Below are 14,837 nucleotides of genomic sequence, written 5' to 3'. Positions count from 1 at the left end.
ACCCTTTTCTTAATGAGTGACTTGTTTTTGCTGCTAATTAACTTCTTTTGAACTAATTTTAATGGACTTGCTCTGGAAGACTCAGACCCTTTAATTGTTTCTTTTTCCTTAATTAGCAGCCAAACAATAATGAGATAGAAAATGAGCCAAAACATGAGCAGCAAACTGTGACCATCATATGATATCTGAAAATAAAGAAAGATGAAGGTCTCAGGAATACTGATCTGCTCAGGTCCCCAAAACATTTTAATAGAGCTCTTAGAAAAAAGAAAATCAACAATTTCGGAAATGTCTGCTAATGCACCACAAGAGCAGCAACAAGCCACGGAATTAAAGAACGGGTTTAATTAACAACAAGAATTGGCACCTCCTTAAGCAGCAGGTTGGAGTGAAATTGGTTGGAGTTTCAGGCCCTGACTTAGTTGGTCTTCTGTTGGCTCCCTCACTTCACATTTCATTTCTGTTTGGGTGCCATTTAAGGAAAGAAATGAAGCAATTCAGAGGAATGATGAAGAAATTCAGGGGAACAAATCTTTAAAAAACAATTCAATGAAAATGAATTCACAAGAAGTTAACTAACAGCTCAAACAGGGAACTAACTTAAAAAAAGGGTTAGAATGAAAACCTGCAGCCACAGTGGTCCTCCAGGACCGGAGTTGGCGACCCCTGTTATAAAGGCAATGTCAACCCACAGTCCCTTGCGATTCATTGAATGTGCTCAAGGTGGTGGTGAGTTCTCCTGTGTATTTTGCTTTTTGATTATTTTTGTGAATATCTGGATTTTTTGACCACTCAAAGGATTGGTTTTGACCAATTCTTTAATTTGTGATTAGAACATTGTTTGTTTTTGATTGCCTTTGCCAACTCATTTTGCCTCTTGTGCTCCATGAAACTTTATTTTGTTTATAAAGCAATTTTGTAAAATAAATCTTCTATTCATAAAGATTCTATTTTGCCCTTTGTGTGACTATAGTATATACTCATATATATATACGGTATATACGCCCGTTCAAAAATTCGACACATTTTTTTTACATCTTTTTGCCTCCTCCAATTTCATGTCAGTTTCTCAGATGCATCGAATTTTGTTGCAGCAGCGCAGTTACCAATTTCTTTCACTACTTCAATGACGTTTAACTTAAAACCAGCTTCATATTTTCTTCTGATCGAACGCTCCATCATAGATAAGGGATGCTTTTACGATAAAGGTGTATGAGGGCGTGAGATACAAAAAACACAAATCAGTGCAAACATTGCTTCGGAATAGTGCGGGTATTACCGTGTGGTCACATAGGCACAATATATATAGAGAGAGAGGTTAGGAGCATGCGCTGATACAAGGCAGTGTGCTCCATGGTTACTCTCTCAGGTGGGCGTTAGCATATCATAATCTCTTGGACCAATAGTGTGAGTTTTCCGCATTCGGCTTATACAACTGACATTATAAAATACCAGAAATTATACCATAAAATCAAGTAATGACTTATCCGCGGGAGAACTTATCTGTGAGTTTATACGGTAGTTGGATTTTTGATGGCATTTCCCCCTCTAGTGAGCATTTTTAATATATTTGGTACTTTTATGCTTAGGATGTCTTTAGGTCAGAACAATTACTGTACATGGTAAAGCAGTGCTGTAGAGGCAACTCAGCTACCAGGACAGAGATTTCCAACCTTTCCTATGGCCTGCACCCTTAGAAATGATTAAAAGATGAAGGAGTCAAATTTCTAATTTTTGCACCACAAATCGAACTACATACAGTACTGTGGGTGAACAAATTGTACTAAAAATATAAACTTGTAACTCAGTGCATAAAACTTAAATATAAATTTTACCTCTGTAATCTTGTAAATGTACCCCCATGAGGCTTAGACACTTGATTGATGATCCAGGGGTTGGGGTATCCTGTGAAGCATCAAGCACCGTGAGGAAATGACACACTATTAACGATCAAGGGGTTTGAGGAATTGGAGACCCTGTGAAACAACAGGAGCCAGCACACCGCTAAGCGATGAAACAAAGTCAACAAGCTTTGTCTCCTAATAACACCTGCACCACATTTCAGAAACAGATACACAGTATCCACAGTTAAAATTGATACACTACTGCCAGGACCACCAACAGGAGTGATGGTCTGAATGTAAAGAAGTCCCCCTTGTCCCCCATTTCACCCCTGGTGAAAATGTCATTCAAACTTCAAAATCAGTGACACTTCACAATCAGGGCTTGCACGGAAATAAATACTAGATATCATCCTTCTCTGCGAATCATTGCAAGGTCCAAATTCCATTCTTTTTAAAAAAGTTATTTGCCTTTATGAATGCACCAACAGTAGCAAGGAACCCAACAGTAGCAAGGAACCCGTGAGAACATGCATTTCTGTGGCTCATTCACAGGTGCCAAGCACAATGCTTGGTTCTTTTCATATCATACAAACAGGATCACTAACTAATAAATGACCTACAAATGATGACATACTAGAACACAATGACTACACCACAATAAAGTCGGACAAACCACCTCACTCAATTTTGGACAACTGAGACGCAGCCTTCCTCTTTGTTGCGCCCCCTGAAATGATATCTCACACCCCCTTGGTGTAAGAACATGCAAGTTCAGTCTCAGCCATGAACATGTTTTGCAAATTTTTAAAAGAAGCTTACAGTATATGACTACACTATAAACCTGGAAGTATTTTATAATTTTCAGTTGGAATTTTCCAAGGAGTATGCTGTGTATTTTTTTTTTCCAATCATTCAATTTGTTCAGTTTTGCTCAAAAAAGCATTATTCACTTATGGCTTTTTATTATCCTTGGTGAATATTATTTAGGCATGGTATGTAATGTGAAGAATGGCAGCACACAATATACACTGTATTTAGCAGGCAAAACAAAAGATATGCATGTACACAAACGAAATAATTCATAAATAAACTAATAATATATTGGTGGTATGAAAGCCAACATCCATATTTCACATTTAAACCAAGAGTATACACACAGACCAATATAAAAGGACATGCAGACTAATAGTATATTCGTGTAAGTCAATACAGGCATCATTATGGCCTAAATGCAAATACAGTACACATAAAAAATCAGCAGTCAATAAACATAAAACAATCATGAACTTAGAAATCTGTATTTCAAGCCAAAATGTACGAATTATGGTATTTTTGTCTCTTTATAGTATAATGTCAATGCATTTATTTAGTAATGTACTTATGTATGTAAATAACAACCTATAAAAATAAAAGCCTTAACTGCTTGTATGTTTGTTTGCTAATCATGTGAAAATGGCTGAATTTATTTTCATGAAAATTTTCACGTGAATTACCATTGGTCCAACTTAAACTATATATATGGCATATCAGGGATAGGAGATATAATGTGTGTGAGAAAACACAAAACCCAGTGCCAATGTGAGGACTAAATTTCCCATCAGGCAGCAGCAGTACTAATGGGAGGACACCGTTACTGGTACACACACAATTTTGTACAGGCAAAAGTGGGATCTCATCTAAGACTGCAAGTACAGTGTTTTCTTCTCAACTAATATGGATAACAATTTTATTGTCTTGCTTAAATAAAGCTTTTGTCCAAGTGTATGTCATTTTGTCATCATGGGTTGTATTTAGTTATGTTGAATTTAAAAAAGACAGCTTTGTTCCTGCTTATTTACATCTAAATTCGTTTCTGAAACATTTTCAGGTCCAAAAGAGGTGTGCAGTGTGGCCAAACCCTTAAGGAACAGTTCTCCTTTCTTTCAAAATTGCTGGAAAAACTCTAAAGCATCTTTTTTATTGCATTTCACAGTTGCAAAATCTCACATGAAAGGAACTTTAGTGTCAGTTTCAAAAAACTATATGCAAATGGAAAATCAGCAGTTTTGCTCACTGCTAGCCATTACCGTATATACTCGTGTATAAGTCGGGTTTTGAAACCCGAAAAATCAATCATAAAATCAGACCCCGACTTATACGCCCTTTCAAAAATACAACACTTCAAATTTTTTTTTTTTTACATCTTGCCTTCTCCAATCTCGAATCAGTTTCTCAGACACATCGAATTTTGTTGCAGCAGCGCAGTTACCTATTTCCTTTGCCACTTCAACAACTTTTAATTTAAAAACAGCTTCATATTTTCTTCTGATCGAACACTCCATTGTAGAAAAGGGATGCTCTTATGATAAAGGTGTATGAGGTTGTGAGATACAAAACTGCAAACATTGCTTCGGAATAGTTCGGGTATTACCATGTGGTCACGTAAGCACGATACATAGAAAAAAAAGGCAGTGTGCTCCGTGGTTACTCTCTCAGGTGGGCATTAGCATATCATAATCTCTTGGACCAATAGTGTGTGTTTTCCGCATTCGACTTATTCGGCCGACATTATAAAATACCGGAAATTATACGGTAAAATCAAGCCCCGACTTATCTACAGGAGAATTTAAATGCAAGTATATATGGTATTTTGTGATGTTATATTATATATAATGTGGCGGATTGTCAGGGCTCTTACCTGGCTAGAACGCTTGTATACTCAAAGGACTGAGGGAGAGAACATGCACTGGGCATTACCTTCCGCACAGCAGTAGATGGCAGCCCCCCTGGGTTGCTACAGCACCACAGATTCCCACAGGGCTTTATGGGAGTTGGAGTTCAGTAGAGCCCGGTTTCGGTTCTGTGGGTGCTGCAGGGTTTGCAGAGCCCTAACTCATTGGGCTTCCACTTAAATCTGGAAGTGCTTCCGGACCACGCTAACAGGGTAATGGAAGTACTACCAGATGCAACATAAAAGGAGCCAGCTCCAGGAGCCAAAGTCGGGAGGGAGAGGATGATGGTCGCTGGGAGAAGTGGAGGCAGATGACAGACAGAGGGAGAGAGAAGACAAAGGGTTGCAGAATCTACTGCTTTGTGTTTCAGCACTCTGCTTATTGTGCTTTGGTACTATGCTGTGAGAAATGGTTCAAAAGTGTTTCCCATGAATAAAAAGCCTGTCTGGGGAGCTGGAACGCCCCTGCAGGCCACAATAGCTAATGAATTTTTGGAAAAATATGAAGATAGAAATTTTATTGCACTGTGTACACGGGATAATAATTCTGGAATTAACTGATAACACTACATTTCTTATAATAGTAAAACCTTATATTTTTGAAAAAGTCAAGTGCTGTTGTAGCCCTTGTCATGCATGCGCACATGGGGACCACCTTCCCGGCTTTGATGAAGTAAGTACTTCCATCCCGAGATGAAAGGGAGCTCTAGCACTAACATTATCTTTTACTTCCTCCTCCACAACCATGAAAAGACACCTAACACCCAATGAGTAAGCCTAGCCTTGCCCCTATGCCCAGAGAAGGCTCCACCCCTTCCAGTGCCAGCCCTACAAATCTGGCTCGCTCCTGGAAGGTGTAGTCAGAAGTCAAACTGACACCCAAGAAGGGGGAGGCAGTGATCCTAAAACAGTTGAACTTTTTTTGAACACTCATCTATTTCTTTTAATCTAATTTAATAAATAAGCTGAATATGTGCTTGTGTCTTTGTCCAGTATGCAAATCCACATCGTTGAACCTGCCTCCACCAAATCCTGCTTAGATTCCCCATTTCTCCAGGAGAAGACAACAGGCTGTGTTTAGTTTTGAAAAATTAGAGACCACACCTGCACTTTATTAGGGGAGTGCCCATAGTGGGCATTTTTGGGACATAGCACAGATACACAAAGTCCCACAGTAGGTTTAGTCAATAAAATTCTGGTTTTGGTACAAATTTTTTCTCCGTGGGGAATATACTTAGTGACCACACATACACTTTATATCACCCTGAGCATTGTGGGTTATCCCTGCTAATTACTTATACACGTGTGACTTATTTCAAGTGAATAGGCTTTAACCATATGACCCTTAACCAGACAAAACTGACGTGTACTGGTTTCCTTGCCACCCAAATACATGCTGTTCGTCTTTAAGTCATTCTGGTGTGAGTAAGTGTGAATGGATTGATGTCCAGTCTGACTCTCATTACTGCCAGGATATGATCTAACAAAAAACCAAGCTCAGAAAAGGGGTGAGGAATGACCCTTGGAGAAGCTAACAGCTACAGATGATGACTTGATTGTCATAAAATGAGTTCCAATTAAAAAGTAATTTAATAAAAAGAAAAAATGACTAAAGCTGCATATGTCATAACTGGAAACACTGAAAAAAAGAAAGATTCATCAAATGTGAATCAAGAAAAGAATAAGAGCAACATTAAAGTAAGTGCATAAAGCTTTACCTGTATTTTTGCTTTGGAGTCTGCTTTTCTGTTGATTTGTAAAGGTGGCCTACATAGTACAGGGGGAAAAATAAGATGTTCCAGTTTGTAGCAAACCAAGTCAGAGTGAATGGGGCATCAAATCTCTTGAAAGTGAACTTCGCAAGCTGCGTGGATCCTGCCCAAGTTGAACATACACAAAGCATGACTGCAACTCCCCAGCAGATTTTTCTTACTTGAACGGCAGATAGCTTAATGCAACAGCGCGTCATTCTCCTCCCTCCCTCAGTGGCAGCAGGGGCTTGGGCTTCAGCTGGTGCCAGACTTTCACGAGGATGTTCATCTCCTGCAAGAAGAGAGCTAAATCAAAATACATTTCTAAAACATTAAGAATGAATCAACAAAACTGCTTAAGTACTGTAACGCACTCTGCTCTGGGGGATCATCACATACAGTATTCTTACAGGGTCAGGCTGCGGTTTGTGAGCTCTGACCCTACAATGGGTTTCACTTTTTAAAAAAGAAAACTAGTCCAAAAATATTCTATGGACAAGAAATTGCTGACTAGCCAAAAAGAACCACAAATTGTAGGTCATCTATAAAGGATGCTCAGCTGATTTTCACAGACCATGGCTGATTAGATTTATTATAACCTCACTTTGTAAGCCACCTAGAGACAACCAGAGTGGAAACTATATTGAGCTCTTTAAATCTGGCATTTAAGATTCTATTCTTGAGCACACTGTGCAATTAACAACACAAACAATGTTCAGATTATGAAGGCCAGCAAAATGTTGGAGTGTTTCTGCTGCACCAGCTGTCGCAGTTTTCTCAGACATAACAATGTAACTCTCTGATTCAACCTTTTCACATCACATTCCCAAATGAGGATTGAGAAGGTCCTAATGAAGCAGCTTAGTAAGGTAAATGAAATTCAATACCTCATACTTGTAAACATGTTGACTACCTGAACTGACAAGTGCTCCTTTATTCTTTATCCAAACTAATTAAAATTATTGAAAGAACAAACCCTTGGTGATGCAGCAAAACACATTTACTTTTGTTATTAAATAAAGCATTTTGCAGGTAAATAGGTTTAAAGGAATACTTTATCTTAAAATTAATTATATTTTTTTTGTTACATCCCACAGCTCTACCACAGGAACTTCAGAACATTTCATGCACATGAAGCTAAGCCTGGCCAGAACTTGGTTGGGAGATCATCTAGGAGAAACTTGAGTTGCTGCTGGAAGAGGTGTTGGTGATACCAGCAAGGGACACTTACCCTGTGATCTGAATGTGGCCCCAGTGCGGCGACGGGTACACTGTGCTGTAAAAATGGCACTGTCCTTTAGATAAGATGTAAAACTGCGGTCCTGACTCTCTTTGGTCATAAAAGATCCCCGGCATTCTTTGTAAAGAGCAGGGTGTATCCAAATGTCCTGGCTAAATTGCCCACCATGGCTTAGTCATTCTGGCCCCCTACTCATCCCCTTTTTCTAATTGACTATCTCTATCTCACCACTTCACCACCTATTAGCTAATGTCTGGTGAGCATACTGGTGCAAAAATAGCTGCCATCTCATCTTTAAGGTGGATGCTACAAATTAGTTGTGGCTGAAGTGGTACCCCACTCACTATGTAAGGTGCTTTGAGTGGTGAGAAAAAGTGGTATATAAATGTAAACAATTATTATTAGTAGTATTATTACTCACCCTAGTGCAAGAACATTTTTTAATCTCATGTTTTCATGCAGAATGGAGAGAAAAATGCTTATGGCATAATACATGCTGATAGTTACCAATTCTGTATGGTGTTAGTTCTGGCGCCGCCGAGAGTGGCAACCTTTTTAGCAGCTCTGTGTATGACTGTATGTGTATGTGTACTTTTCTACTTTTATTTTTCTATTTTTATTTATTGATCACTCCTTTTTTCGTGAATTTCCCCTTGGGATTAATAAAGTATCTATCTATCTATCTATCTATCTATCTATCTATCTATCTATCTATCTATCTATCTATCTATCTATCTATCTATCTATCTATCTATCTATCTATCTATCTATCTAGATTAGGACTGCCAATACTGACGCTCTGTGTAAGAAAGGACAGAGCCGGTTATACTTCCTTAGAAGGCTGGCGTCCTTCAACATCTGCAATAAGATGCTGCAGATGTTCTATCAGACGGTTGTTGCGAGCGCCCTCTTCTACGCGGTGGTGTGCTGGGGAGGCAGCATTAAGAAGAAAGACACCTCACGCCTGGACAAACTGGTGAGGAAGGCAGGCTCTATTGTTGACATGGAGCTAGACAGTTTGACATCTGTGGCAGAGCGATGGGCGCTCAGCAGGCTCCTATCAATTATGGAAAATCCACTGCATCCACTAAACAGTGTCATCTCTAGACAGAAGAGCAGCTTCAGCGACAGATCTATCTATCTATCTATCTATCTATCTATCTATCTATCTATCTATCTATCTATCTATCTATCTATCTATCTATCTATCTATCTATCTATCTATCTATCTGTACAATGGTAAATGATGTGAAAAAGGTCCATTAAAAAAAGAAGAAAAAAAAACTTAGCAATCTATATGTCAGTTATCCAGTCATATTCTCAAAATGTTCAAAGCACATGCTTTTTTGCTAAAATATTGTTATATAGTTACTTCCGAAATTACCAGTGGAAATGATAAACAGTAAATCTAAAGCCTCATGGGAAGGACTTGGTCAAGAGTCCTGTCATCTGATTACACCTCATTAACTGATGACACTATAACTAAGGCCCATTGTCTTATGAAATTTCCTAGGTGAAGTCAAGTAACATGGTTGGGAGTCCCAAAAGCACATAAGTTCCATAAGTACTTCTAATAATGCCCACTATAGAGGGACATACCACCAAACCCAACTAGATAAATTGACAAACAAAAATCTTTTTAAATAAAGAAATGAAAAAAGACTTATTCTTCACAAAAGGTCTTCCAGTCAATCAGAGGCTTCATGGAACACAAAGACAAAATTGGAATCGCCTAAAACAATATGGCAATCCCAAGTAAAGAAGGTCCCAATACAGATATTAAAGAGTAGTCAAAAGACAGAGCAAAAAAAAAAGCCAAAAAATCCAATAAGTTACAAAAAGCATGAGGCACAGGAAAATGCAGAAAATCACCAAAACTCCCAAAGTTGTTCACAATGAAATGCCAGGAACTAAAGGAGACCCTCTATGTTTATATGGGGGAAGGCCACTTCCTGGCGGTGACTGGCAGGTGGTCCTTTCTCTTGGGTTAACCACTCAGAAAACACAAGGAACATAACACAGGCATTGACAACAAAGATGATAATAAACACAAGCAGCATTAACATAGATAAATTGCATAAAAATGAAGAAAAAAGACAAGAAACCATGGCTGAAACATGACTTAGTGATTTCTCACAAGATAGAATAAGAATTTAAAATGCTTGCAAATAGATTAAAGAATTATAGGAAGATAATTGTAAAAGTAAATATTAAAGTATAAGTTTGGTATTTCACCAAAACTAAGGTGAATTGATGCAACTGGATATCATAAATCAGACTCAGTGATTAAAAAAAAACCCTAAAACCATAATCAATTAAAAAACATAAAAATATGAAAAAGCAGCCCAATCTTAATACTTCTTGAGCAATCCACCTTTCTTGTTTTTATGTTTTTTTATATTAAGTATTTAACCTGATCCACTTTTAAGTCTTCAAGATGTAAAAGGATTGTTTCAAGAATGACTGAGGAAACTAATGCCTGTAATAAATGTAACACAGCTATCTAAAAGCTGGCAGAATAATCCGTTAAAGTGACAAAGTACTGTTATGTGCTACTACTCCATACACCTCTGGCACCCCCTAGAATTTCCCTTGCGGCCTCACTTTGTGAACCACTGGAATTATGTTCAACTCTTCTTCAATTCAAAAGTTATCATCCACTTTCAGCATTTGTATTGCTTTATAACATGGTACATGCAGCATTAGAGGCAAAATTTCCACTCTCGGTGGCAAATTCACACACTGGTAAATTTTACACAAATCGATGAGTCAGTCCTTTTTAGATTAAAAATGCCCATTACATTGTGAAGAAATAAACATAAAGCACCACAGGTGAAAAACAAATTAAATATTTGCCTGGAAAACACATAAAGGCAATGCTGAGTTTGCCAAATGAACTAAAATTAAACTAGCTCTTCCTCAGATAACAAGCAGTAGAGTGTGTGATATGATATCAGATAACAGTATGGTCCCAATTTGTTATCAACAGCAATTTAAAGTAATTTTATCTTTCTCTTTTGTTCAAGTTAGTTTCTAACCACTACATCTTATTGTATGTGTATCACAACAGTGTGGAGGGGCCAAGCCAACTGTTAGCTAAGCTAATTTATTTACTGGTTTCTTTCACTGTTTTCTTTTCATTTTGGATTTTCTGATATTAAGAATTTTCTTTCACTATCAGTACAAGGTAGTGATTATTCTCTCTAAGCTCTGTTTTACTACAATGTTAAATATGCAATTTAAACCAAACAAAATATGCAACACATGGTGAGAGAAAATGTTCATCCTGACAGCTACTAATATGACATGTACAGTATGTTTAGCAGCGTTTGGACACTTCCTTGAAATATGCTGCATGAATGTAAATAGCAATTTTATTTTACTTAACTTATTTGCCATAATAACACCAGTTCCTTGGAAGCTAACATGGACATGTTCATACATGCGAAACATCAATACAAATACACAACACAGGGATATTAGCTCCACAAATGTAGATAAGCAAACACCATACACTTCACAAAATACAAAAAACTTCTCCAAAATATAAATTACAAAATGCATGATTGGCCAAATCCAATTATAAGGTGGGAGGACAGTGAACAATCCATTTCGTGTCTAGGGGATGTGCAACCTGATCTGCTTACAGTTCAAGCACTCAGTGTACAACACTGTGCAGCAGCAGAATCCCCCCACCATGAAGTTTTTTCTTTGCCTTTGCACATCAACCTCCACTTCTGACTGCACAAACTTTTAACATTGCCCAGAGTCTAAACGATTTCTCACCATGAATTTGTCTGAATTTTGGCTATCTTTTAATGTTAGATTGTTAAGGTGTGGGTATCGACAGTTAACAGTTCCTCAAATGAGCTCCTGTTTTCTTGTCTAGTGCATGTGCAGTTAATACGCACAGGGCAACACAGTTACAAAATTCCAGAAGCATGCAGTCGCTGACACAAGAGTCAATGCAACAGGACCAATGATAAAATATACATCACAACTCACTATAGTGGACCCTTGTGCTGATGCAGATGCACTAAGTATAAACGGGTCTTTACAGTATGTATATATGAACGTTCTGTGCATTGCATAACTGCCATAGCTCTGTCATGCTGGCCTCGCAAAGCAGCATGGGGTGCTGGGAAAAACAATGTTCATCTAAATTTGCCACACGATGAATTTTCAGGAACATATTCCGAGAAAAACATCACTGGCAAAGACAGCATAACTGCTGTGAAAAATGCTTTGGCCAATTTTACCGATCAACACTAGTCCCCACTTTAAATGTATAGAATGATAGTTCCTACTTGGTATGGCAAACATGTGTGTGTGCTTGTGTAGTTCATATTAATACATACACATAATTCACAGTACACATAGACCCAAATGCATAGGCAAAGTCTGCTTCTTAGGGGGAATCATTTCAAGTATAAACCAGATGAAGGATTTTAGAGGATCACGCTTACCCAACTTTCCTTTTGTCCTCAGAGTTGAAAACAACCTGGAAAAAGAACAGTAACTCTCTCAAACCTCACCCTTCCAGTCGTTCTAACTCAAAAACCCACGTCACTAGGAACATGGCGTCACTTGGTATACAACAATCAGAGAGCGCAGATCTTCACACACATTCACAGCGACTATGAAATGATGACTTTTTTCTTATTACAGCTGCCATCTTTAGTTCTTAAGGCTAATAAACAGAGTTTCCCTAGTGGACTACACCCCTTTGATTTTTACAGCATACAGTATATACAGTGTCACATACCTATCTTTTTTTTCTCAGCTTTCATCCATTCATTCATCTATCCATTTTATTCAAGTTCATGACTGGGAATGTATGTCATAATAGTTAACTTTGTAAGCATGTGTATGTTACCAGAGTGTACCTGTGTGCTATTTCAATGTACTAATAGCACTGCACAAGTTAAGTAATAGCGTAGGAAAGCACACAATCCGGTAAGACATTAAAACGTTCCAATAATATCCTCCTAAAACAGGCAGTGTATTCCCTAAAGTTAAAGTAGAGTTACATATTAAAGAGACAGTCACTCTTGGTGGCAAGTACATTGCCTTTCATAAATTAAATTAATTTACATATCAATTTATGTTTCTATACAAGATGAAACAATGAATTTCCTGTAATGAAGTAGCTAGGTGGGTTGGTTTTATAAGTTCAGACATCTCCCATAATTATTTGAATGACTAAACATTAACAGTCAATGAAGATACTGTACCATGAATACCCGATAAATAATCCACCCAGTTATTTTCCAAAATGTCGTAAGGGAATTGCAGTGCAAGCCCCCTCATTCTTAGCCCAAAGCAGGGCACGCTTCACTGAGAGTACACAGACAAGCTACCGTGAAAATAATCATATATTTGCACTCACTTTCTCATTAAAGAGGTGAAGTGGAGTCTGACCTCCAAAAATACGTTTAGATATGCCACTGCATTCACGGACTTACAAGCAGATACACAGTAGACTGTTAAATCAATAAGTCAGTACATACAAGACAAGGATAAGGAAATAAAGTATTACAGGTTGAGCATAAAAATGTCATTTTCAATATGTAACATACTACAAACAGATGCCAGAAAAGCCGTATCTTTTATCAAAATAAACTATGAAATGCAACTGCATTTGATTAAATAAATTAAACAAATAAATAACATGGTGAACAAAACTCTAAAATATAAAACCTTCAGCTTCTTATCTCTGCTGTAGCTATTCAATGTGCTTCTTGTTCAGAATGTTCCTATAACCAGGACAACTGCTGTGATGGTTAAAGCTTTTGAATTTTTCACACAAGTCCAATTAATTTTGGATCAATAAGCAGAAAACAATGATTATTTTTATTATAATAGGCAAGTTGTAGAGGGTTGCCCCATAATACTAATTTCTGCCTGTGGTTTTTGTATTCCCATGATTCTTTTCACTTCAATACAATATTCAATGTTTTGCAATTTATATTATCTAGATGTGATAAATATATTAACTGATCACATCACCACTGAGCACTCGACTCAAGTTACACTTTCTCTTTTCGGCTAAAACTTAATAAACCATCTCATTTACACTTATTGATCAAACATTTAAAAAGGTGAACTTGTATTTCTGTGATGAGAGAGGGCGAACATAAAATGGAACAGTTTGAAACTACAGCAGAGTAGCCCAGTATTGCAGTTTGTAAAATACACTTTAAGGTAGGGCTGGACAATATGCCAAAAACTTTTTGTTGTCAAAAATAAAAATTTATCACTGAACTAAGTTTACTCATGTAGGTATTTTAAGTAAAAGCTCTCCCAGACTGTGTGTTTTCATGAGCTGCACCCTTAAAAGACTACAGTCACGTGCTGGCACCTCATCCAACAACTCTTTATTCAAACAACAGCAGTATGCCAGCTATGAGAAAATGTGAGTGCTTGTGTTGAACCCCAACCTATCAGGGATGTGTCAGATACAAAAGAATACAAGCTGGTTTAAAAATGCAGTATCGATTGTTTGGGCTCATTTTGGCTTCAGCAAACAGGATACTGAACAAATGGAAGTCAAATGTAAACTCAAAAAACTGTTTCTGTTAATAAATAAATAAATGAGCGACTTGCTTCATCATTTGAAACACAACCATGTCATGGAATATGAAGAGTGCAGGGCCAGAAAAAGAAAGAAACTGACAAGAACGCTAAAGGTCAAAGTGATTTCCCAAAGCAGTAGTATTTAACACAAGCATTTGCCAATGCCAGTTGTGACTGGGTGGGCAGAATTGCACAAGCTGTTCTGAAATGTCAGGGCCCCATCTGGGAATTCTTGTTTAAATGATACAAAATAACAAACAAAAACTGTACTCAATGACAGATAATCATGGTGTGTTGGCCGACTTAATAAAAAATGGTTCTTCATATAGAGAGTCAGATTTTTGTGCAGGAGCTTGCTCCAGGCCAAGTTCAGGTCCAAAAAGCTGACAATCTCCTCTGGTAACTGTAGAGTTTTTATACCGTCTGTCACACGTGTGCGAGTATCAGGCAGCTAAAGGGCTTGAGTAATTGTAATTCTACACCAGACCAGGGGGTGGCGGGGTGCGCTGACTGTCTCTCTCAGTTCCCTGCAGACCATTCGTGGGAAACCAGCGCCCCTGAAGACGTCACTTCTGCCTCTGGTGCCTATGATGACGTCACTTCCGGTCTCTGAGCTTGTGAGGACGTCACTTCCAGTCCCGAAGACATCACTTCCTCCATCGGCTTTTAAAGCCGCCATCTTTTCTCATAATGATTGAAAACAACTCTGGAAAGCT

The 14,837-nt window shown here is 37.9% G+C and overlaps 1 protein-coding gene across 3 annotated transcripts in view; it reads right to left on the bottom strand.

The window, feature by feature from the left end:
* Positions 1-14,837, bottom strand: part of slc35f3b (solute carrier family 35 member F3b) — a 360,618-nt gene that overhangs the window by 41,026 nt on the left and 304,755 nt on the right. For all 3 annotated transcript variants that reach the window (XM_028820728.2, XM_028820729.2, XM_028820730.2), the window contains one exon: positions 6,273-6,597. In XM_028820728.2, coding sequence (XP_028676561.1) covers positions 6,273-6,597 — 325 coding nt within the window. The remainder of the gene's footprint in view (positions 1-6,272; positions 6,598-14,837) is intronic.

This window comes from Erpetoichthys calabaricus, chromosome 15, assembly GCF_900747795.2.
Source record: "Erpetoichthys calabaricus chromosome 15, fErpCal1.3, whole genome shotgun sequence".
NCBI lineage: Eukaryota > Metazoa > Chordata > Cladistia > Polypteriformes > Polypteridae > Erpetoichthys > Erpetoichthys calabaricus.
This window is presented reverse-complemented; position numbering and strand designations above follow the sequence as displayed.